The 25,342-nt window shown below is 44.4% G+C and overlaps 1 protein-coding gene across 5 annotated transcripts in view; it reads left to right on the top strand.

Moving 5' to 3' along the window:
- lrch1 (leucine-rich repeats and calponin homology (CH) domain containing 1) overlaps window positions 1–25,342 on the top strand; it is a 72,761-nt gene that overhangs the window by 1,500 nt on the left and 45,919 nt on the right. For all 5 annotated transcript variants that reach the window (XM_071472487.1, XM_071472486.1, XM_071472484.1 and 2 more), the window contains exons 2-3: window positions 19,004–19,148; window positions 24,736–24,862. In XM_071472487.1, the coding sequence (XP_071328588.1) occupies window positions 19,004–19,148; window positions 24,736–24,862 (272 nt within the window). The remainder of the gene's footprint in view (window positions 1–19,003; window positions 19,149–24,735; window positions 24,863–25,342) is intronic.

The raw sequence follows: 25,342 nt of genomic DNA, 5'->3' as shown, positions 1-25,342 counted from the left end.
CATGGTCAGTAAAACCTGCAGCTCATACGGCGTCTCGCAGTAACATGTTGATGAGCTGTATATGAAGGAACAGCTGCAGTGAGCAGGACACAGGTTTACAGGTTCAATGACACTTGCGCCTCGAGTACAGCTGTGATTGATTAAGCAACAGAAAAACAAGCAGTTGCTAATTTCACAATCAACCAAGAGTTGGTGTTTTCTGCCTATAAGATATGAAGACTCAGAGTGGGTCAGTGATTCTGACACTGTGACACAAAGAGGAACCACTGATGTTTCAGAGAAAGACTTTCTACAACATGGGACCTTTAAGTGCAGCTGGTTTCATTAATGAAAGGAAAAGATCATATTAATGAACCAGCTCATCAGCAGCTGATCCGATGGGAATAAACGGCTGCGTGTCGACGATGGCGTCGCCTTCACTGAGATCAAACCACACGAAATGACATTAGATCTGAGCTGAGTGAGTCACTGTGGTGGGTGATGGTGTGGTGGACACACTCATGTGTCGCACACACACTCTCAAATGTGCTGAAGTGTGCACACAGACACACACAGACACACACAGACACACACACACAGACACACACATGTAAGGACGCACACACACACACAGACACACACACACACACACAGACACACACAGACAGACACACACACACACTCACACAGACACACACACACTCACACACAGACACACACAGACAGACACACACACACACACACACACAGACACACACACACAGACACACACACACACACACACACACACACACACACACACACAGACACACACACACACACACACGTAAGGACGCTCACTGTGGTTCGGCCTGGTTTCATATCAGCAGCCACACAAGCCTCAACTTGTAGTGAAACACAAAGTGGAGCTGGTTTCTGTAAAGCCTCCTCCCTCTGAGAGCTGAGTTACTGACAGAACAACTGATCATGTGATGTGTTGTCCGACCACAGCAGGGGAGGGCCGGCCCTCACATGGGGGGGCATGTTGTTGAATATGGGGAGCACGTTCTCAGTCTCTTTGAAGACGTGTGGTTCACAGGAAAAGTGACAGATATTCTTCTGAAGAATGAGAAGTGGGATCAGAGGTCGAGAATGTCAGATACTCAGTTTCAGAAAGTCACAGGCTCCTGAGGACGTCTGCGGCCCTGACATGTTGGGAAATCAGCTCATTTAGCTTCTGACCCAGAGCCACAGGACTGATTCCACCCTCATGTCTGTTGATAATGAAGCTACAGCCAGCAGCTGGTTAGCCTAGCTTAGCACAGAGGCTAGAAACAGGGGGAAACGGCTGGCCTGGCTCTGTCTGTCTGAATTTGACTAACAGCTCTGTAAAGCTTGTGATTAACATGTTTGTCTCATCAGTACAAAAGTAGTTTTTAAAGAGCTCCCCCTGTTTAACCCATTAAGACCTGGAACAGTCTGAGACCTGAGGGTTCCTGAAACACCTGACGTTCACCAAAACCTTTATTTCTCAGGCTCTGAAGCAGATAGAGACATGAAATAAAAACCACCTGAGACCTTAAACAGTTTTCTTTTATTGTAAATCATTGGCTTGGAAATTAGACATGGCGCGAAAAACGGGCACATTTGGCAACATTCTCATGTTCTTTTAACAGTTGTTGCTTTCATGCCTCTGCTGTCCTAGGTCTGTCTGTCCTAGTCTCATCGGCACAATATCTCAGTAACACCTTCATGGAACTTCCTCAATTTGGGCTCAAACCTTCACTTGGACTCAAGGATGAACTGATTACATTTTGGTGATCAAAGGTCAAGTTATGGTTACCTCACAAATTGTGGTTTTGGCTTTGTGAACGCAATAGCTCGAGAACTCTGTGGAGGGGGACGGGGGGTATGGGCCATTCACAAACCCATTAAACTTTGGGGCAGATCCGGATCATTTACTATGAATTTGAATTTTTTCTTGTTGTTTGACATTCAGCTTGGCAGAGGTCTGTGCTCTCTGATCCCTTCTAGTTCAAGCTATTTAACAAGCAGAACACCAAATCTGTCTCAGCATAATAACAGGTGGTCATACTAATGACGGGTGATGTGGTGAGTGCTGGGAGTTGTGGGGGATTTTTAAAGATTGATGCAGCACCTGGAGCATGAGCGTGAAGGAAGGTGATTTCCAGACCAAACCAACCGGCCAGTCTGCTCTCACTGCCTCATATGGTGGTATCAGCTGCAACTGCCAAACCATGGCTGTGTGTGTGTGTGTGTGTGTGTGTGTGTGTGATGGTCTTGTCCTGTTATTGCCAACCTGCTGAGGTTGTAAAGGTAAACATGAGGTTTGGTTCTGAGGGATGAGGTGGAAGCTCTGAGAACTTCCAAACCGTCCGTCGGTCTGAGTCCTGATGTCTTCACACGGTTCATGTGGTCGGACCAGCAGGCTGCAGGGATTACTTTCTTATCAATCAATCTGATGAATATTTTCTTGATTAATCAGCTTGGTCCATGAAAATAGTTAAAATGTACATCACAATTTCCCTAAAGCCAAATGAATCACGGTCAGATATCTGGTTAAGTCTGAGGAACAATCTACAACCAGAGATTTTCTTGAAACTTCCTCCAGTTTTAAACTCAGTGAAAATCCTCTGCTCTGATTAGCATCTTTTATTTGTTTTTGTTGTTTGTTAGCTTGTAACTGGCAGTGGCTGACACAGTGTTAGTGGTTGTGCTAATGCTAACTGTGGCTCTCTGTACTGACAAGGTTTCAGGTGTATTTAGCCGTCCTGTCATTGGTTCACTGCAGTTCAAGGTGGAAACACTCGGTCATGGAGTTGACTGATTGTTTCACTCATCATGTGTCTTTATTAGAGAAAACATCCTGTGGATGTGAACCAGGTGAAACAGCTGATTTAATCACAGGGTTTTTAATATCATAGAGGTCTGAGGGGGAAATGGGAAGCAGAGGGTTTGTGACAGTTAATGACTTAAACTTTAAACTTATTCATTGTATTATACTCGAGTGCGCCTGAAGTTTGTTGTGTTTTTTGTACAGTGGCGATAAAGAATCTTATCTTATCTTACACACTCATCAGTTTTAAGGCTGCAGCCAACTCTTATTTCGTTGTGTATTGTCGACATCATTGATAAAATGTTGATCAAATCTTCATACGTGCTCGTATGTAAACATCCTCATACGTTTTGTTTTGTCCAAAATCATTTCAGCTCTGTTATGTGGGAAGAAAGTGTGAGTTCGTTTGTGTCTCATCAGTTTTGTTCTTAGTAAACTTTCTGTTTTACTTCCTGTTCTTCTTCTGCTACAAACACCCTGACTGCCTCTGTTCTACTGTACTCTGTTCTGTTCAGGTTACTGGGTATTAACACTGTGTGTGTGTGTGTGTGTGTGTGTCCATTAGCACAGTAGCAGCCTGCTTCCCACCATGTTCCCAGCTCCAGACAGAACGCGTTTCTGCAGCGTTTGGCAGTTTTTCAGTGGACACACACATATATATACACACACACACACACACACACACACACACACACAGCTCAGCTTTACTCTGCGTGAGTCATATTGACAGAAACAACATCCCTTGTGTGTGTGTGTGTGTGTGTGTGTGAGATTACATAAGATTACATGTTTGAGCCTCACATTATAACTGTTATTCTGAGCGACCTCCATCTCTGCTCTTCACTCACACAGATCCAGATAAAAATAGACCTGCACTGAATTTCGAGAATCTGCTTCTTTTTTTCGTCCTTCCACTCGTTCATGTTCTGTCGAGTTTCTGTTCTTCTCTGTTATTGCTTCTAGTTTTTTAGTCTTATATTTTCATACGTGAAACCTGTGATAATCCAGATGTTTCCCAGAGTTCAGTCGATGTGATGGGACTGTGACTTTGTCCAGTTTCTGTAGGTGGCTTCTTTTACAGGGTTAAAAAGAAAATGTCCGAAAATGAACCGACAACAGTGTAAAGATGTTGTTGGACAAAACAAGAAGTCACCTCGGTCTGTTTGCTCTTTCCTGACATGTTGAAAATGATGAAAGTTGAAATCCTCCTTCATCAGCTCCAGCTGCTGCCTCCCTCTGAGGAGCTGCAGTGTCCGGCTCGTTTTGCAGCCTCGTTTATGAAACAGTTCCTAAATAATCTGGAAATAATCTGGAAAAACAGAAGGAAAATGGACCAATGAGGATGGAAAAGTCAGCAGCATGGCAGAGTCCAGACTGAAATATCTCAACAACTATTGGATGAATTTCCATGAAATTTGTTGCAGACGACCATGTGACCATGAGTATCCTCTTCCATTGAAACCCACTGAGTGACAGCAGTCAGTGTGACTCACACTCCGACAGTTATCTGTTTTACTGAAACATCTTTGGCAACCTAGAGGGTGAAGCTGGAAATCATCTATATTTTCTTCGAGACCAAACAGACCAAAGCCAGCAGTGTGTGTCTCTGTGTGTCTGTGGCGCTCAGCTTCATGTCCTTCATCTTCACACTCAGGGTTTTATTTCTTTACTAAGGCTCAGTAAACTCCTCAAACAGCTGCTCACTGTAGTTTTTACCAGACGTTACTCAAACAGGAGGAAACGTGTGTTTGTTGGGGACTATTTTCAGTGGTGGATTAATCCACATTTAGCGCTCTAATGAATATTTGGGGCAGCAGGGTGGTGATGAGGGGCCATGTGACCCAGTGACAGTGTGGAGTAAGAACATAGAGCCTGTGTTACGGCTGTGTTCTGTGTTCTGTGTTCTGTGTTCTGTGTCCTGTGTCGTTAGGCTTCATCTTTCGTCAAAGACGTGTTCAGGCCGATCAGCACTCGACCGCCTCACCTCCATCAGTCCACTGTGGAGGGATACATGATGCACCTCCCAGGGTTCACCACCCTGACTTCCTCCACCTCACTGCCTTACTGCCCTTTCATTTACTACACACACACACACACACACACACACACACACACACACACACACACACACACACACACACACAGGAAGCTGTGGATTCCCAGGAATTCAGAGTGGTGTTGGGTTAGAGGAGGGTCTATCCGCTCTGTGTTCCCGCCACACCTGAACATAATGACAGCTGGGAAAGAGAAAGAGCCTGACCTTTAACCTCGTGTTTTAACATGAACCCTACCTTACTCCGCACCTTAAACCTCTGTCTGTTACTGGACGTTGGTGTCCACAGAGACTGGGGGGGGGGTTAATGAGATGGTTAGGTTCCTCTCAGGTGGACTCCTGTCACCTGGATTAATGCTCACAGCTGCTGTAACGTGATGTCACTGGTTCTCAGGTGAGCTGCGTCCGGTTTTACCTGTGTGATTGATTTCCTGGTCACAGTTGTTATATTGGCTGATAAATCATAACCTGATTTTTTTATTTATTCTGCCTTAAAAATTAAAAATTGAATTGACTTTTCTTCAAAAATCCAGAATCTGCTGAGCCATAATTTGAAATAAAGAAGATTAATATTGGCAGAAAAGCCAATACCTGATTTTTAAATTCTCAAGTGTCAATATTGGTGTCAGCCTCAAAGATCCTGTGTTGGTCGAGCTGCAGTCGCAGTTACACAAACACCAGATCTGACTGATCCGTGTCACAGCTGTTTGTTCCTGCTACATCGAGCCTCAGATCCAGTGTCAGTCGGGATATCGTTTGTCTGACCTGGTGCTTTAGGATCTCCTGTCAGGATTTTTCATTGTGTTGCAGCCGTGAATTCACCACGTCGCTGCTTAGCAAACATGTGGTGAAGCTGACGGGAGTTGGGATGATTGATGATGATGACACGCGGCTGTAGTGACGTCACAGCGGCTCCGTCCAGACTGATTTCTGAGGGAGGGGTTGTGTTTCTGTTAGGAGCTGAAGACGGGTGCTGCTGTGTTTCTGAGGTGGAGCAGTGACGGCAGAGCTGCTGGAGAGGCAGGAAGTGACCGCTCCCCACCTCATTGTTTTCAGGAGGCAGCAGTTTGGATCGTTTCCTGTCAGGGAAACCAAGCCCCCCCCCCCTCGCCGTAAAGCACTGCTGCAGTTGACATCGTTTCTGTTTCACACCTGCTGTTACATGAGACGTTTGTGCAGGTACTTGGTGAATGGCTGCATCTGTTCAAGCACATTTCAACTTCCTCATTCTCACACTCACTCAGTTGTCGATTAAATCGTAAACCTCATGTTGTCACGAGAAGAAGAATCAGTGTGTCACCAAATCCAGCAGGATTCCTCCTCTGGGAACCATGTACATCTGTGTAAAGTTGCATAGTAATCCATGTTTAATCAGTGGTTGGACTGTGGAGACAGATGGAACCAGTTTTGTGTCTCCATGAAGGAACCAGTGGAAAACCTACACGAACCTGATCATCATGGTCCCAGATGTGATCGACCTGAACAGACTTTAACAGAGAGAAGAAGCCAACAGCGGCAGCAGCGAGATGCCGGTGGTGTTAATCAGAGAGCAGGAGAATAATCACTGTCCTAAGAGTCAAAGACTAATTATATGAATAATGTAAAGCCCAACTTCCTCCTCCTGCAGCCGACAGCACTGTGACCTCTTTAATGTGTGTGCGTGAAAGTCCAACCAACAGCCGGGGTTCAGGGAAGAGCTTTGTTCTCTGGGACACCTGAGCCCTGAGCCCAGCAGGACGTGGTCTCCTCTGATACCTGACACTGACACGTGGTTTACACATGATGTCACACATTACATCACATGTGATGTGTGTCGCTCAGCCACTGGGAGCTCGGGTGAGAAGTTGTGTCACCTGCTGCAGACTGCACACAAACACACGTCTCTGTGTGATGACGTAAACTGCAGCACTTCCACTGTGGGTGGGCATCTGTCCGCCAGGAAAGACACTCATGGTCCCCACAGGATGAATCCTGATGCTGATCCTCTGATTCTTCCTCTCTCATCTGCAGCAGGACCAGGTTCAGTTTGTCTGGTGCTTGCAGACCTTCAGTATGTGGAGCTAATTAGCAAATGTCAGCTCAAACATGAATATTTCTAAATAGATTCTCTGATATAGATCCAGGTTTTCTTGTCCCAGACAAAAACCTTTTGAGATGTCCTCCTCTTCAGCTCCAGTCATCCTGTAATTATTGCTCCTCATCTGACATCAGACACATTGTTTGTGCGCTCTGACGACTCGACAGCAGAAAATCTTTGGGTGTTGGGCTGTTGACGGGACAAAGGCGACGCTGATGAGATGATCAGATGTACAGTGTGAGTCTGTCCTGACACGAGCCCAACCCCTCTGAATAAATAAACAGGAACAGTCTCTCAGCCCTCCAAATGTAGGCCACACACACACACACACACACACACACACACACTCTTTCTATACCCCCCTCCTTCAGGCTTATCCTAATTCACCATGAAGCACATGCCAGCATACATAGATAAATGTTCACATACACACACACACACACACACACACACACACAGAGTTGTACACACGCACATAAAGTAAAATAAATCCCCAGCAGACAGATGAAGAGCTCAGAGTCTGCCAGCATCACCTGCTCAGGTGTGACTCTAAATCCCACTGGTGTGCTGTTTACGGTGGCTGTGGTGTGTGTGTGTGTGTGTGTGTGTGTGTGTGTGTGTGTGTGTGTGTGTGTGTGTGTGTGTGTGTGTGTGTACACTTGTACTTGCTACACAGTAAGGACCAAAAAAAGTATTTTACTAACAGAGTGAGGACATTTTGGGAAAGTGAGGACATTTTGGCCGGTCCTCACTTTTTGAGACACCTTCAAATCACATGTTGAGGGTTAAGACTTGGTTTTAGAGTTATGGTTAGAATTAGGTTTAGGTTAAGGTCAGGGTCAGGGTTAGGGTTAGGCTCTCAGTTGTGATGGTTAAGGTTAGGGTAAGGGGCTAGGGAATGCATTATGTCAATGAGTGTCCTCACAAAGATAGAAGTACAAGTATGTGTGTGTGTGTCTGAGAAAGAGAAAGAACGACACTTGACACACTCGCTCTTTGGTCGCTCTCTCTCTCTGAACACACTTTCATTTCTGCAGTTGTTGGTGGTAACACAACAACAACACATGTAGAGACGGCCATTCTTCCAACAGCTCCTGAAGAAGCATCTCCTAGGTGATACTGAGCTGCAGTGATGTCATATGCAGCTCAGCCACTCAGCTGTCAGGGACCTGGTCTTAGTGTCAGGTGAGGCAGGAGCATCATGTAGTCCTGGACCGGGACCAGGTCCAACACACTGTCAGGGATCACATGTTATCATGTGTGTGTTCATCTGATGGTGTGTGTGTGTGTGTGTGTGTGTGTGTGTGTGTGTGTGTGTGTGTTAGGGGGTCGGAGGCGTTTTGTGAGCATGCCATCCCCTGAAGCCCTGGTAGTACCCACACACACACGCAGTTTAGTGATATGCTGACATTAGAGAAAGATGTAGGTCAGTGGTGGGGGTCTGTGGGGTAGTTGTATTTGATGATGATAGTGTGTGTGTGTGTGTGTGTGTGTGTGTGTGTGTGTGTGTTTGTCTGCAGCAGGGTGGTGTGTGTTGACAGTCTGCCTGGTGGGTTGCCAGTTTGAGGAAACTCCCCCTCTCTAATCCTGTTAGCCTCTCTGCCAGCTCTCTTCCCCTTTTTCCTCTAGGTTTGTTTTTTTTAATCTTTTTTTTTAACCTGACGTTTTCCCTCCTCTCTCACTCTCTTCCTCTCTTTCTGTCTCTTCATCACTTCGTCTTCACTTTTACATCACTGACTGATTCTCTGTTTTTTTCTGCTCTTGTTTGATTTAATTCCAGTTCCTTTAGTTTTTCTTCCTTTGTCATCTTTACATTTCTGGGTTCTGTTTATCACACGTCATGTTCAGCCTCAGAACAGAGGTGATCCTCCTCTGCTGCTGCGTCTTGGATACATGTGGAACATTTACCTGTAAAAATCTTTATGTGATTTTATTAATCAAATTTGCATCAAAATAAGAAACCTGCATGTTTACTGGGAGTCAGATAATTATAAAATAAAGTGTCTGCACCCCAACGTTAGCTGCCAGTGGACAAGCACTGAATGTGCATCTGGAATTAAATAGAGATCAATATTTACCCCCACCCTCCACCTCCCACAATAATAATCACCCCAGCCCCTCAAATCCACTGTACTACTAATCCATGACTGTCTGCTGGTCACTGGGTCACACACACACACACACACACAGCCTTTGTGTGAGTGCCAGCTGGAAAGCAGTTGATCCAGCTGATACAGTCGATCAGTCAGACAGCAGCTCCGACAGTCTGTGTAAACAGTGTCTTCACACATCAGGTCTTCAGACGGGGGAGCCGTCACCTGACCCGGGACCAGGTTAGACTGGGACCAGGTGGATCTGACTGGATCAGAGCGTTAGCGTTGCTCTGGTACTGACACCTCATAATTAATTAATCAACTTTATAGTTTCACATCCAGATAAAACAGCAGTTTTCCTGGAAATTAGGGCCAAACAATTAATCTAAATATTATTGAAATCACAGTGTGGCCAAGTGTAATATCCAAATCACAGGAGCTGCAGTTTTTTTTTGTCACTGCAAACGATAAATGAAAAAGTGTGGTTAGAAAACTTATTCTCCACATGTAAAGGAACAGGTTTGTTCCAACAATAATCACATTTCAGATTTTTTTTCAGTGAAAGTTAAACATAAAAATGACCATGACGACTGGATTCATGACTCATATCTCAGGGTTTTTTTTCTTTGCATATCGTTCAGCCCGACTTTAAATAGACTCTTCTTCGCTGCTCTAAAACAGCAGCCTACACAGGAAGTTGTGCTGTGCAGACTCAGTATATGACAGCTGCAGTAAGGCCACAACTGTTTTAAATTCTTTTTGTCAATTATGAAAGGACCAAAAATCAACCCTGTAAGAGGACGACTTGATTACTTCGGGCTAATAATGAAAACAGCTTATTATAAGCTTATATAAGATCCTTGATTCTGTGATATTCATGTGTTCGTCAGGGTTAGCTGGTAAAAGTTAGTGAGTGAGTTTTACTGAGAGATGATTTTCCAGCAATATGGATTTTTTTTACTTTAATGGAAATGTCCTGGATTTTTATATTTGGGATCTCTGGGAATTTACAGATGGGATGTGAGGCGCTGCTGTACTGATTTTCCTCAACACACACACACACACACACACACACACACACACACACACACACACACACACACACACACACACAGTTTATGAGTCGACCAGAAAAAAACAAGACAAACCCTCAACTCTTCCATCATTTATTAATGTAGCTCAGTGATGTGTAACAAGGGACAGCAGTGGTGCAGTGTTCAGTTTCATGATCACCAGCAGGGTTAAAGGTCAGTGATTGTAAATCCTGATGAGGTGATGGATGGAGACAGAGTCCAGTTTCCTGTCTAATCATTAATCTGTTGAGTTATTTATTCACTCTGCACGTTCATGTCTGAGTTTCACCTTGATGACTTAAGGAGACGAGAGGGTGTGAAGGAGACATGATGATTACAGAACTATGGTGGCCCAGACAGGTCAACACAACACAAATACAAAAGCAACAAGACAAATACAAAAGCACCAATGAAGGCAAAAGCCAGTCTGCCAGCACTAATCGTGCCCCAATGACCTGGACCAATATTACCACTGCTCAGTTCTGCTGTGGCTTAATTTGCGTGTGTTGTGGCTTTTGTATTAGTGTTGTGGATTTGTGTTGACCCGTCTGGGCCACCGTACAAAGCTATTTCCAGAAAAGGGAAAAAGTGTGAGATGACACTTCAGTCTGAAGAGCTGTTCTTTCCTCCAGCATTTTCTCCACATCCACAGCTCACCGGAGTTTTCAGATAAAATAACTGAATGAATAAATAAAAAAGTGGGAACAGGGTGATGTGTTTGATGGACGTCTGTTACCCAGCAGGGATCAGGGATCAGCCACTGACACCATCTCATCGTAGTTGTCCAGTGTGTTGTCAGTCAAAATGTGCACTTCAACACATTTCGATCTTGCATTGTGGGTAATGTAGGCACCAGGTTACAGATGTGTCCTCACACATAGGGACCCACACATAAAAACACTGCTCCACACTCCACAGGGCGCTGCTGCCTGAAAGTGACCGCACTGCTGAGATCATTCCTACATCCTGTGTGTGTGTGTGTGTGTGTGTGTGTGTGTGTGTGTGTGTGTGTGTGTGTGTGTGTGTGTGTGTGTGTGTGTGGAGATGATAAAGGACCAGACTGATCTTTGTGGGTGTTCTCCCCTCGTCCTACTTTTCCTTCCAAGGAGGCAGAAAGTGGGACGAGCGAGGAAGCAGCAGGAGGACGCAGGACTGTGTCACCAGTAAATTACAGAACAACAAAACAAACACACAGATTGTTTCCTTTGTGTTTGTTTAGTCCAGGAAGGGAATGAGACCCTCAGCTGTGGTTGTGTGTTCACTGCTCTCCGAGTCAGGCAGAAAGAGTTTGTGGGTGGATGTTCACTCCAACTACTCGCTCTCTGTTATGTAACCGTCGGTTCACGTCGGTCGTACTGGAGAACAAAACATGGAGGTTCAGAGACAAATGGAGCGAGGGAAACAGGCCGGGGGGGGGCCAAGTTGTGGTTTGCTTTTGAAAGGATTTGGAAGGTTTTCTGTAGTTTTCTTCCTGTGGACGACAACAGGGCAGCAGAGTGTCCCTCCGTCTGTCCGTCAGTACTCTACCAATATCCTACCTGTATCCACTTTGACATGAAGGGAATTTTTCTGTTGTCAGGGTGAAAAAGATCCAAGGTTTTACAACCAGTTAAAGGTCCCATATCAGGACTTATGCTCAGGCAGGTTCTGGAGTGTGGGCGGAGTCAGGGGCGCGGTCAGGGGCGGGGTCATGGGTGCAGGTCGGTGATAATGTCACTGAGCTACACAGAGAAGAGTTTTCTGTGCAAACTGTGGCTTTTAAACACTTCAGGGTTTTACACTCCCTTCACTGACCATTACCTGTGTGTTAGCATGACAACCTAATAATTAGCTTCCTGATGTTTGAGAGCGTCAGCGTGCACAGTGTGGACACGGTGTCCCGCAGAGACAGACCTGCAGCTGCTGTCATCACAGGAATGAGCCAGGACTGAACCTCTTCAGTGTCTGCTCTGATTGGTCTAGAAAGTCTTCTCTGCCGGTGACCTCGCAGTTAGTCACCGTGGATACATCACCTACACACACACACACACACACACACACACACACACACACACACACACACTGTCCACATGTAAAAACAGTCGAGTCACAGCCTGTAGCAGAGACACAAAGTGGACCTGAGACCAGTTTCTGACTCAAACAAATGTCCTGGAGGAGCAGGAATGTTCCAGTAGCACAGGAAAACAATTTGGTGTATGTGTGTGTGTGTGTGTGTTTTCCTCCCATAAACAGACCTTATAAAGCAAAACTGCTGTTGGTTGTATGTTTTTTTTGTGAATGTGTGTGTGTGAGGTTGTGGCAGATGGACATGGGTCGAGAAATAGGTCATGTAGAATTCTTGTGGGAGGACCAGCCATGCCTACACACACACACACACACACACACACACACACACACACACAGTGGATCTATGTTTAGAAATGGAAACACTTGGACGAACTGCATTTTTTGCCCCAAGATAAATATGAAACACACACACACACATTTGTGCAGCAGCTGATGCATCACACACATGCATGTTTGCACAGACGTGTGACTCTGCATCCATGCAGAAAGTCTCACATGGTCGTCATGGCGACTTCAGCTCCTATCATCCTCCTCCTCTCTCTCTCTTCGTCTGACTGAGTGAAGTGGCAGCAGTTTGACTGAGACTGGTTGCAGCTGTAGTTGTTTCTTGATGTTGCAGTTATTTTACTAAATTCACACAAAGCAGGTTTTCATCATCTTCATCATCCTCATCATCAGCACACAGCGGTGGGTTCCTGGACTCCACCCACCTGAGAGGAGGCTGCTTCCTTTGTAGTCAGCAAGTGGTGAGGATGCAGCCAAGAGAGCCCCCTCCTCTGTCACACACACATACACACACACACACTCACACACACACACACACACACACACTCACACACACACACACACACACACACACACACACACACACTGTAACACACACCCTGTCACTGTGCAGCTCAGCTCAGTGAGTCTGACACTCTGCACCATCACTGAAAAACCACCATGTGTGTTTTTTCCTTAAAACCTTTGAATGGTAAAAACTTGACGACAGATTCACTCGACTCATGTCTTCACTGAGCGTGTGCACAGCTCAGAACGTGACCTCACACCTGCACTGTGTGTGTGTGTGTGTAGCAGTAACCACAGAGCCACTACAGTGTTTACTCTTTGCTTAGCTGTATAATCCCTGACTCTTCATTTCCTCTCCTTATTATTCTCTCTCTCTCTCTCTCTCTCTCTCTCTCTCTCTCTCTCTCTCTCTCTCGTGGTGTTTTCTGCAGATGTTCATGTGAATAGTTTAGGAATAAGAAGAAGCAGAAGTTTATTTAATCTTACCCCCTCCTTCACTCCTCACAAATTAATAATCATCAGCTGATTTCCAATTTATATCTTTTCCTGCTTTAACACATTAGATACAATTTGCTCTCATGATGATAATGATGATGAAGATGAACCTAAGGCATCACCAGGTTTTAACACTTCTGTTTTTTTTTTTGGTTTCTGCTCTGCACTGAGGGTGAGACTCTGCTAACTGTCCAGTTGTGTGTGTGTGTGTGTGTGTGTGTGTGTGTGTGTGTGTGTGTGTGTGTGTGTGTGTGTGTGTGTGTGTGTGTGTGTGTGGTGTAAAGCCTGTCATTACTGGAGTCTCGCCTTTTCCTGCACAACCAGAGGATGCAGCTGCAACACACACACACGCAGTATATACTTATTTCAGGCAGACACAACCAGACGACCTGAGTTTGCAGAATTTAGATTTTAGATTTTTCTTTTCCAGAAAAGACCTGAGAACATGAAACACACACAATAACACAATCAGCAAAACAGAAACAACACAACTGCACAACACAAGGAAGAAGAATCATAAAGACTCAGATAATACAACAAACACTCTCACCTCCAAACACTTCTCTGGCAGGAACAGACCTTTACAGCCTTGGGTTTTTCACTACAGCCTTTTTTAAATGTAGTTTGTGTAATTCATGTTTATCAGTTCACCTCATGACAGGTGTAATGACTCACAGAGGTGTAGAATAATGTGCAGACCATACTCCATTCAAAAAACCCTCAATTCTACTGGTTGCAGTGAGAAAGATCAGATTCATGTTCAATCCAGGTTTTACTGATGAGTGATGAAGCGTTTTGTGTCTTGATCACTTCAGGGAGTAGATGATGGCCTGAACGAGAACCACACCCACCACATGTATGTACGGTGGCCCTGAGGGCTCAACACATGCAGACACACAAAACACAAAGGAGCCCAGAAAACATCTTCATCAGTGTGACAACACATGTAGCAGGTCGGCCGTCAGTCGTAGGGTTGTTCATTTGATCCTGGGCTGACCTGTCCTGACCCACACACACACACACACACACAGACACACACACACACACACTGATGAAATACAAAGTGACTAAACACATTATTTTAATGTGAACTTTGTCATTCTTTATGTCTTCCCTTCCCTTCCTCCCTCCCTTCCTTCCGCGCCCCCTCCCTCCTCGTGGTCGTGCCGTCGTGTTGTTAGATGACAGAGCTCTGTGTTAATCAGTGGGCAGGAAACATTCTTGTGTCTCAGCTGCTCGGCCTCCACATTCCTGCTCTGTGTCTGAGTGTTTGTACAGTACGAGTCTTTGTACGATAACAGTCTGTAGGTCACACAGTTCACATCAACGCTCACATGTTGTCTTTATACACGTCAATAAACTGTTTATACCCACAGGCGACTTCTGCTCTCAGGATTTCTGCTGTTATAGAAACAGCATCTCCAGGTCCTCGTAACCGGATCCTGGTTTAATGTCAGTCTTTGATTCAGGACCACAGAGGTCACAAGGTCAAATCAGTGGTATAGGGAGCAGCAGGTAAAAGTCCAGGACGATAGTGTCACGATCTCATCATACAACAGACACAACAAACAGTCTCCTGCTTCACAGATGAACTAGAATATCAAACAGCTCGTGTCACTGGGGTCCAGTGCTAGTTACTGATGAACGTCTGTATGACAGAGCATCAAAAGATTATGTGTTTAATGCAAAATTAAACAGTCTAAAGGTAGATGTCCATGTGTTTGTGATTCTAAAGCAGGTCTAGGTTCTATATTAATACTGTGAAAGTATCAAAGCCTCAGTCCACAGAGAAATGCACACAGCCTGTATTCAGACACTGAGCCTTAAAACCAGCTGTCAGGACTTCTGGAACTTTGTGATGTCACAACAAAGCAGTCACCACTCTCAGCCACGCCCTAAGCCCCGCCCACCTGGACCTACCATCCATCCTTGCAGGATTTGGTTTCTCTGAGTGTTTACCTGAAATCTGCTATATTTTGATTGGCTGACTGAGAAAACAGTCAGCCAATCAGAAGAGAGGCTCAGCAGTCACACGTCTCTCCCTCCACACACTCGTATATGATGTCATCATCTTGTATATTACTTTACTGCAGAGGTGTTTTTGTCTGAATGATGCTGATTCAAGTTTTGGGTGAAGGAAACTTCCTCAGCGTTTTTCTTCTCTTTCCTGTTCTAGAAGTGAAAGGTCACAACACACTGACCCCCCCTCATGACCCCGACGAGATCACTTCCTGTTTCATAAGAGACGGAGAGTGCTGTTATTAACACAGGAAGCTCCACTCCTGCTTCACAGGGTGTGGTGTGTGTTTGTGTGTTTGTATTTACTGCATCAAGACTTTCTGCTACTTGTCCCTCACACAGAGGATGAGCTCGACTCAGCTCGTCTTCCTGCAGCTGGAAATCAGTCTGATTAACTAACAGTGCTCATGTGAGAATAATGAATGAAATGAAAGCAGCGACTGCTCCGGATGGAGACTGTTTAAAGGGCTTCACATACAGAGCACTTTAACTTCAGAGGAGTCAGTCAAATAAAATGTGACCATGTCAACGAAAGCCTGAAACACGATAGTGAAGGTGGCAGAGGATGTCAGGCCGGTCGTTCACAAGATACATGGAGCTGGAAAAACAGTGGTTTGAGAAAATAATTGTTAGTTGTGGCCTTAAAAAGTTTCCAGGATTTATTTTCTGTTGACTTGGCAGTAGACTTGCACAAAACACCTGAAGATAAGAATTTCCTGAAAAACAACTGCACAAAACACCCTTAAGTTTCACCCTTCATGTTATTTAAGGTTTCATCTTCATCTTATACTAATCACTTAAAGTCAGTTAAACTGTTGCACAAAACACCTGAGTGACTCTTACCCACAGCACGACTGAGTTCATGGGGATAAAACTAGTGAAGAATGTGTCCCAGGTCCGGGAGACACTGAGTGATGCAGTTCAACTGTAAAATCTGTTTCACTGTTGCAAATGCATTAACTTTTTTCCTTAACCTTTAAGAGATTCTGTGCAACACCCTTAAGTAACTTAAGTAACAAGTTAAACCTTTAGTACCACATTTAAGTAGAAAACTTAAGGTATTTTGTGCAACAGGCCCCTGAGGAAGTTCCTCTAAAACATGAAATCTTCTGTAAGGTTCTGCTCACTACTGTAGTACAGCACTGTACAATACTGTAATACTTTGAATACTGTGCGGTCTGTAGCAGAGCGCCTTGTTAACATGGAGGCTGACCGGTCATGCCACCACCTCTGCAGGCAGCAGCACCTTCATGCTCGTCTTTATCAGCTGAGAATCAGGAGCAGCAGAGGCTGAAGCCTCGAGACGCCGCTCGCTCTCCGTCTGCTGACTGACGCTGCAGGTTGGAACAGGTTGACTGAAGGGAATCCAGCCTTCAGCTCCCACGCTGACTCAGCTTGCGTCCTCTGAAACACGTCACAGCTTTGAGTTGTGGAGGAATCCTGGAGGTGAGAGGAGCTGGTTGGTTGCTGGTTTGAATCCCTAACAGACTGGGAGCAGCTGCTGTTGATATGTGTAAACTGGTGTCAGGCCAACGTTCGATAATACTGGATATCGACAGTATCATGTATCGTGATATTTCCCACCAGAGGCAATATTTCAAAATAAAAATGAAACATAAATAACAATGATACAGTTGTGTATTATAAAAAAGTGATGTAATTTACAGCAATATAATTATATTATTAACACCCCATGATGATATCATATATTGATATCATATATATATATATATATATATATATATATATATATATTCAACAGGAAATCAGCCGAACCTTCATCTGCTGAATGAAGTCCACAGTATTATCATCATTAATCATATAAATTAATATTACGATTGTGATTAAGAAACAGGCGGGAAACTTATGAGTTACATATATCTGTGATTACACTGCACACTCTGTCAGTCAGGCCAGGACAGTTGTGTGTGTGTGTGTGTATGTGTGTGTGTGTGTGTGTGTCTCTCATGGTGTAAATGACCTCAGGCCTGTGTGACTACTTGTGTCACCTCACATGACATCATGTGTCGACACAGTCAAATGTAACCTGACAGATGTGTGTCTGTGAGATCGATGTGCCCTTAATGCCTCTCTCCTTCTGTGTGTGTGTGTGTGTGTGTCTAATGTTTTGCAGTATGAAAGCTTTTCATTAAAGTCGCTGCAGTATTCACCACATTACAACTTTCAGTGTATCATTGAAGTTATGTCTCCCACACACACACACACACACACACACACACACACACTCTGCCACTAATAGCCGTGTGTTTGCAGCCAGCATTTGAGTCAGGCTGCTGCTGTTAGCTCGGAGGATGAAAGCAGGACTGACTGGTTCATTGTTTCTCAACCACATAGTTTTAAATAGCACTTCCTGTGAATGACCCATGATGCAACACTGCCTCTGCTGCTGATGCTCAGATGCAGCCATGACTGACGGACCAAGCCTCAGTGTTTACTGACAGGAGCATCGCTGCAGGTTGTAGTCGGGGGGGTGGAGCTCACAGTTTGGTCGTCTGCTGGCGTCGGAGCAGAGACACAGTCGTTATCATTTCTGTGAGAACCTGATGCTACAGACTGACCCACAGACGGGGGGAGGGTTAATCATCAGATTCATTCATGATGGGGATAATTGATTGACAGCTCCACTCTCATCACTGACGTACAGCATGTGTGTAATAGAAGCTGAATTCATATCAGCTCCATCACTGTGCATCCAGCTCAGAGAGAAGTCCAGGATGTGTTGAGCTTAGCTTAGCTTAGCACAAACAGTGGAACACTGCTGGACTGTTAGCTTAGCTCTGTAACCAGTGCAGTGTCCCTCTCTCCGTGCTGAGCCAGTCTGAATGCGTCCTGGACCTGGTTCTGGTCTGGACCCACAGATGAAGATGAATCTAGTGTTTTCAGTCACAGAGTAAAAGTGTTAACGTCGATGTGGATGATGTGGTCACGTTCAGTGTTGTGTTTCCAGGAGTGATGCAGTGTTGATTGTTGTATTTTACTTGTACAGTGTGAATCTATAAACACTTAACACAAAAACACACAACACCCACAGCTTCTCTGGGCCTGCTGCCTCCAGAGGAAATGAAGCGATGGTGTCTGAGCTCAGCAGGGGCAGAACAATGAGCAGTAACTGGCCCTGACATTTCTCAGCCTTATTTGGCTGCAGCTGATAACTGCAGCTCATGTTGTTGTTGAGGAGCTGTGGCAGGATGTGATGTCATCAGTCCTGGCCTTCAGCGTGTGACCTCTGCCCCTCTACCAAACGCTCACTTCCCTGAGTCTGACCACAGTTGTGCCGTGGGGCCGGTCTGTGACAGGAAGCTGATTTATCTCAGTGAGGGAGGGGCCGACTGATCATCACACCTTCATGAGGTATTGATGGATGATTTATTACAGGACGTTGACTGATTTAGTAAATATGTCATCATCCTCTGAAGGAAGAAAACCTTGGCTCAGGAGTCTCTGTATTTCTAATATCAGGTATTTGTTTAAAAAAAATGTCATTTCCTCTGTTTTCAGATCTGTCAAAGAACCGACTGGCTGACGTCCCCTCAGAGGTCTGCAACCTGGTTGCCTTGGAAACATTAAACCTGTATCACAACTGCATCAGGACCATCCCAGACAGCATCATCAGCCTGCAGTCACTCACCTCCTTAAACATCAGGTACACACACACACACACACACACACACACACACACACACACACATTGTGTTTCTTAAGAGGCTGTTGCATTCTGGGTATGGAGCAGCTGTGTGGGTGTGTGTGAGTCTGTAGAACGGTGTAAACTGATGCAGATCTCGTGTGCAGGAGTTCAACAGTGAGTTTTATGAGTAATCTGTTGCCGTGGTCACCAGACAGGAAGTAGCTCTGTGATCCAGATCTGCTGAGTCAGACTCTCTCAGCAAAGTATTGTTCAGAGTCACTGATCTGGAAGCTTCCACGTTGTCATGGATGTAATGTTTTACTGCAATCAGACTGATAGATAACAAGTAAACGATGTGGCCCCGCCCACAATAATCATCAGACCAATCGATAACGAAACTAATCGTTAATTTCAGCCCAGTCACTGATCAGTTCGACCACAGTGTCACAGTGAAGAGATAATTTTCATTTAATGAGGCTTTGTTTTTGAGAACAGAGCTGTGTGTGTGTGTGTCTGTGTGTCTGAACACAGCATCAGACTGAATCAGAGCAAACAAAGCAAAAATAAAACAGTGTCATTGTCCTTTAATGTGAGCAGACTGTGTTATTGTGCGTCGGCTTATGGTCGCAGCGCTTCCACTGTTCTGCCCGTCTGAGCTGCAGGTGTGTGTGTGTGTGTGTGTGTGATGTTCCAGCGCTGCTGCAGGGTGAGCTGCAAAGCTTGTGTCAGCACACACAGCAGGCGTTCAACAACACACACACAAACACACGCACACACACACTCATGAACACACCCCTCTGGTGCTGACCTTCACACACACACTGTTCTGCGTCTGTCACGTCGTGTTTAAAGGTCAGGTGTCTGCAGGTGAAGGGAACTTCCTGTGACGCGGATCAGAATAAAGACCTGATCACTTTTATATGACCTCTGAACCCTGATCCTCGGTTCTGACCAGGTGTCTGGATCTGATGTTATCTTGTATTCTTATATTCTGAGTTATTGTTAAACTGGTTCCAGTTCAGTGTTTGTATCAGTGTAGATTAAATCTCTGTGGGTCTGGGACACGTGCACACATCACCGTGCACTGTGGGAAATAATGAGGGTCCTGGTGATCCTGTTTTCTGGTTCCAGCTTCTTCGGTGTGAAGAGCTTCTGTTTTAGTCAGATTCATGTTTGAACTTCACATCAAAAATGAAGTTTTTTGAGGTTTATTTATTGTTATTACTATTTTCTCAAATTTATTGATCTTTTAAGTAGAACTCCATGAATAAAACAATCACCAGCTGCAGCTGTGAACATAATGTTAGGTTTAAGAACATGGGAACATGGCACATTTCACTGTGCTTCACAAAAAAAATTAAAAACAATGTTTGGCCTAAAAATACATTTTTGCCTTTTCACTATGTTTTAAATAGAAGAGAGAGGAAGTGAAGAGCAGAAGGTTGAAATCAGCCACGTTTTAAAGAAACGTCTCTGATTTCTTTAAAAAAGAAGAAGAAAGTCATTTTTCTCTTCATTGGGTTAGATCTCCTCCTGATAATCAGTCAGCTGATCAGCTGTGACAAATCTGACACACACACACACACACGCACTGTTACTGAGTAAATTAGTGTTTTAATGCTGATCTTGCAGGAGAGCTGTGTGTGTGTGTGTGTGTGTGTGTGTGAGAGAGAGAGAGATTCCTAAACATTATAGACAGCTCGTGTTTACATCTCGCCACAGAAAGGGAAGCTAATAGCATTACTAATAACCACTACTCATCATTACTATTAACCACTGTTATCTGTCATTATTATTGATAACACCATTACCTACACAGCTGCTCCTGGTCTCTCTCTCTCTCTTTCTCCGCTCTCCTCCCCCCACCCCCTCTTTTTATCCTCTCCTAAACCCAACCGGTCGAGGCAGACCCCCCCACCCTGAGCCCGGTTCTGTTGGAGGTTTCTTCCTGTTAAAGGGAGTTTTTCCTCCCCCCTGTCGCCAAGCGCTGCTCTTTGTGGGAACTGTTGGGTTTTTCTCTGTAACAAAGTAAGGTCTTGACCTTACCCTGTAAAGTGCCTTGAGATAATGTATATTATGATTTGGCGCTATACAAATAAAATTGAATTGAATTGAATTGAATTTTATATTTTAAGCTCTGATACAGACACACACACACAGACTGTCCTGTGAGAACAGGAAGGATGTTCTCTCTTCCTCTCCAGGATCCTGAAGTTTATATTTAGTGTCTTTAAAGTCCGTCGGTGTGAAACAGAAGTTTAATCTTTGACTCATCTTGATTTATTTCATTGTCGCCATGGTGACTGTAATAACAGTCATGTCTTGGTTAGGTTCGGGAAAAGATGGTGATTTGGGTTAAAATAAGTTCTTCCTCAACATCAGATGATCTCTGTTGTCATGGTTACAATAATAACAGTGAACGGTCATGGATAATAGAAACAACATGAACTGCTCCTGTCACATGGGAATCGAACACCGCTCTCCTGGGTCATATTCATCCATCCACCCCAACCTCCTCCTGACGTGGACTCTGTCGCTCTATAAACTACGTCACTTTTCCCTTTGCTCCTGTCATCATTACTACGACCACTAGACGTCGCCTAGCAACAGAACCTAACTCTTGGTTGTAGTAACCTGCTGGTTGGAGCCTTCCTCACAACGACACGTGAAACAAACACAAGTGTCAGATCATGTTTTTTTATCGTTTGAGCTTCGACATGTTGAAGAATCAGACGTGCGACTCCAAGAAATAGTTGAAAAGCCTCCTGGGAAATGTAGGAAATAAACAACAAAGCAGAAGGACTGAAGAAGTAGGACGGCTGAGATCATGTTCATCTTACTGTGTGTGTGTGTGTGTGTGTATGTAGCTGTATAGGAGCACTTATTGTTTATAGTCTGTTACATGTTTGTTGTGTGTCAGGGTTTGGTTGTGTTGTTTTTGTGTGTGTTTTCTCATGTGTTGTCTAGTTCTATATTTTGTCGGTCAGTGTGAAGCCCATTGAGTTTAGTTGTGATGAAATGTACTGTAGAAATAAAATCTGCTGCTCCACAACATTAAGCTGCAAAACACAAATATGTAAAAAATACAACACAAACACAAACCAGACAGACGTGTGTTACTGATTTAACAGAGTTAAACCAGAGTTGTGCTGTTTTGTGTGTTTCATCTTGCACACTGTGGCTGCTGGGAGCAAACACACACACACATACACACACACACACACACACACACACACACAGTTTACACAAACAATCAAATACTTTGTTGAATCTCTGAAGCTTTTCCAGCATAAAAGAATTAGAGTGTAACATTACTTTTTCCATTGTCTGAGTGTGTGTGTGTGTGTGTGTGTGTGTGTGTGTGTGTGTGTGTGTGTGTGAGAGAGAGAACAGCTGGATAAACTCAGTTATGTTTCCTGAGTGTTATTTTCAGAGCTGAGTCAGAGGGAGTTTCACAGTCTTGTGGTAAAAATGTGTGCGTGTGTGTGTTGTGTGTAATACATGTGTGTAGTGTGTGTAAAGTTTCTGTTTTCCTGCTCAGAGATTAAAGACACTGTTTTCTCAGACAGATTTATTCATACACACAAAGAGCTTCAGACTTAAATAAGAAAAATATACTAACGTGTTTGTGATTATAAAGCAGGTCTAGGTTCTATATTAATACTGTGAAAGGATCAAAGCCTCAGTCCACAGAGAAATGCACACAGCCTGTATTCAGAAACTGAGCCTTAAAACCAGCCGTCAGGACTTCTGGAACTTTGTGATGTCACAACAAAGCAGTCACCGCCCTCAGCTACGCCCCAAGCCCCGCCCACCTGGACCTACCATCCAACCTTGCAGGATTTGGTTCCTCTAAGTGTTTACCTGAAATCTGATACATTTTTATTGGATGACTCAGAAAGCAGTCAGCCAATCAGAAGAGAGGATCTGAGCCTCTCTTCTGATTGGCTGACTGACCTGTTGTTACTAGAGCTCCAGAAAGAAGCCTGAGAGAGAAGTGTAAAACTACACTGAGATGGTTTTTGGTTCTTAAACCACAGATATATCTTCTGATGGAGATCAACACTTCAGATAAAACACTGGAGAAGATAAAACATGGAGCTTTAATGTGAAGAAGAATGACTCAGGCCATTGAAATGAATTTACTGTCCAACATTCAGTGAAGGTGAAAAGAAGTGAAAGTGTAATTAAGTGGTAAAAGTGAGGCTGGTGTTTTTCTGCAGCAGGGAGTCAGACCATCAAAGACGGTGGATCCATGAGGCTGGTCAGAAGGTTAAAGAGCCTCCAAACAGACCATAACAAACTCTTTAGTTGATATCAGCAGAGTCACTGGGTTTCCTGGAGGCTTCAGAGCCACGAGTCGCTGTACAGTGCAGAGTTACAGTCAGTGCAACTTAAGGTGAGACTGCACTCAAAGCAGAAGTGACCTCCGACAGAGGAAGCGTCGGGCGTGAGGAGCTGAGACGATGAGTCAACAGGAAAAAGGCTTTAACTTTATTTTAGATTCACATCTGACAAACTCAGATAAAACACAGTGCTACTGTTCAGTGTAAAGCTCCTGCTTCCTGTGTTTATCATGCATATATCAAACCTGAGGACAGAGAGTAACGCTGGGAACACACTGCCTGCGTTTTGTGTGTGTTCACACGGCATCGCTGCTCCCTCCAGATCTGTCCGTCTGCATTCAGGTTGCAGGCTACTCAAATGTTGGATTTCTTTGATTATAGATTAATTTCTGATTTAGTTTTGACACATTCAGCTGCTGAAATGGTTAAAAGTATAACATTTGTGTTTCATGTCTGTGTCATATTTGGATTCAGACGAGCTGTAGAAACCTTGGTGTAAGGTGAGAGGCAGCGTGTTCACTGAAACAGCTGCTCGTCCATCAGCTGCACCTCAAACTTGGAACACTGAAGCAAACACTGAGCCCAACAGGAAACACAGATCTTTAGCTCCTCCACAGGATCAGGATCCAGGTGGTTCTTTGTGTATGTGAACTTTCTGGAGCTCATCCAGAATTCAGCTTTTTCCAAACAGCAGATTTAAAAAAAAATCTGAGAGGTGTTTTCATATTTCCTCTTTGATATTCAACATATCAGGTGTACGTGTGTTTTGTCATTCATGAACATCTTTGAGCATACAGGAAAGAGGACGTGCTGATGTGAGCTACCTGTTCTCCTGTGTGGTGCAGATCCAGCAGCAGTCAAATAACATTAAACAAACACACTCTCTGTGTTGTGCGTTCACGGTTCACCTCTCCACATTTAACTTTCATGCTACGCTGGAAAATGTGGAGTTAAATATTCATGTGGTCTTTGGAGGAGCTGATTCTGCCTCCGCCCGCTGGTCTGTGTCTGAAACACTCACTGGAGATGATTTGTTTTGTTGTGTTGTCTGGTTCAGGTGTTTGTTGGTTATTTAAAGGGGACATTTGTGCACATTTATCAACACTGACTTAGACGCTGCTTCTCTGATGATGTGAAAGTGGCTGTGTAATAGTTTTCTTTGAATGTAACAGTGTCATAAATAAAGTCAAATGATTTATGATGGTATTTGCTGTTGATCCCTCGTGAATGAGTGAGTGATGTGTGTGTTTGTGTTGCAGTCGTAACCAGCTGGGCTCTCTGCCGGCCTGTCTGTGTGGTCTACCTCTGAGAGTCCTCAACGCCAGCAACAACAAGCTGGTGAGCCTGCCAGAGACCATCAGACAGCTGCACAGCCTCATGGAGCTGGTAAGACTGTTTACTGACTGTTTACCACCTGTTACTGTGTCCCTGTTTGTCGTGTTTGTGCTTTTGTGTTTGTGTTGTGCCTTTTGCATTGTGGCGACCCATCTGGGCCACCATACCTGTCTGAGTGTTTGTTTGTGTGGTTGTGTGTTACTGATTGTAAAGATGAATCCATGTTGAAGGTAGAAGTGAACAAGCTGCCGTAGCTGCTGATCAGCCAGTGCAGTAACACTTTCATTAGTGAGAGGATTTCACTGTAGACACCTCGAAATATGACCTTTTAGAATCTGTTAAAAACCAAGTCACTGAATGAAGAGTTAAAATAATAAATAAAATGTTGTCCAGTTTCGATGAACAGCTTTTCACCAGCAAATCAAAAACTTCAGTAGTGAAACTACAAATGCTGTAACAGAAGATTATATTCTTACTCACCCCTGCACCGGACTGAATGAATGAATCAGGAAATGTTTGAAGCTAGTTCTG

The sequence above is a fragment of the Trachinotus anak genome, unplaced genomic scaffold, assembly GCF_046630095.1.
Source record: "Trachinotus anak isolate AG129_WGS33_773 ecotype Australia unplaced genomic scaffold, CSIRO_AGI_Tana_v1 ptg000039l, whole genome shotgun sequence".
NCBI classification, from domain to species: Eukaryota; Metazoa; Chordata; class Actinopteri; order Carangiformes; family Carangidae; genus Trachinotus; species Trachinotus anak.
The sequence above is the reverse complement of the archived record's forward strand: the minus strand, read 5'-3'. Positions and strand labels throughout refer to the sequence as shown.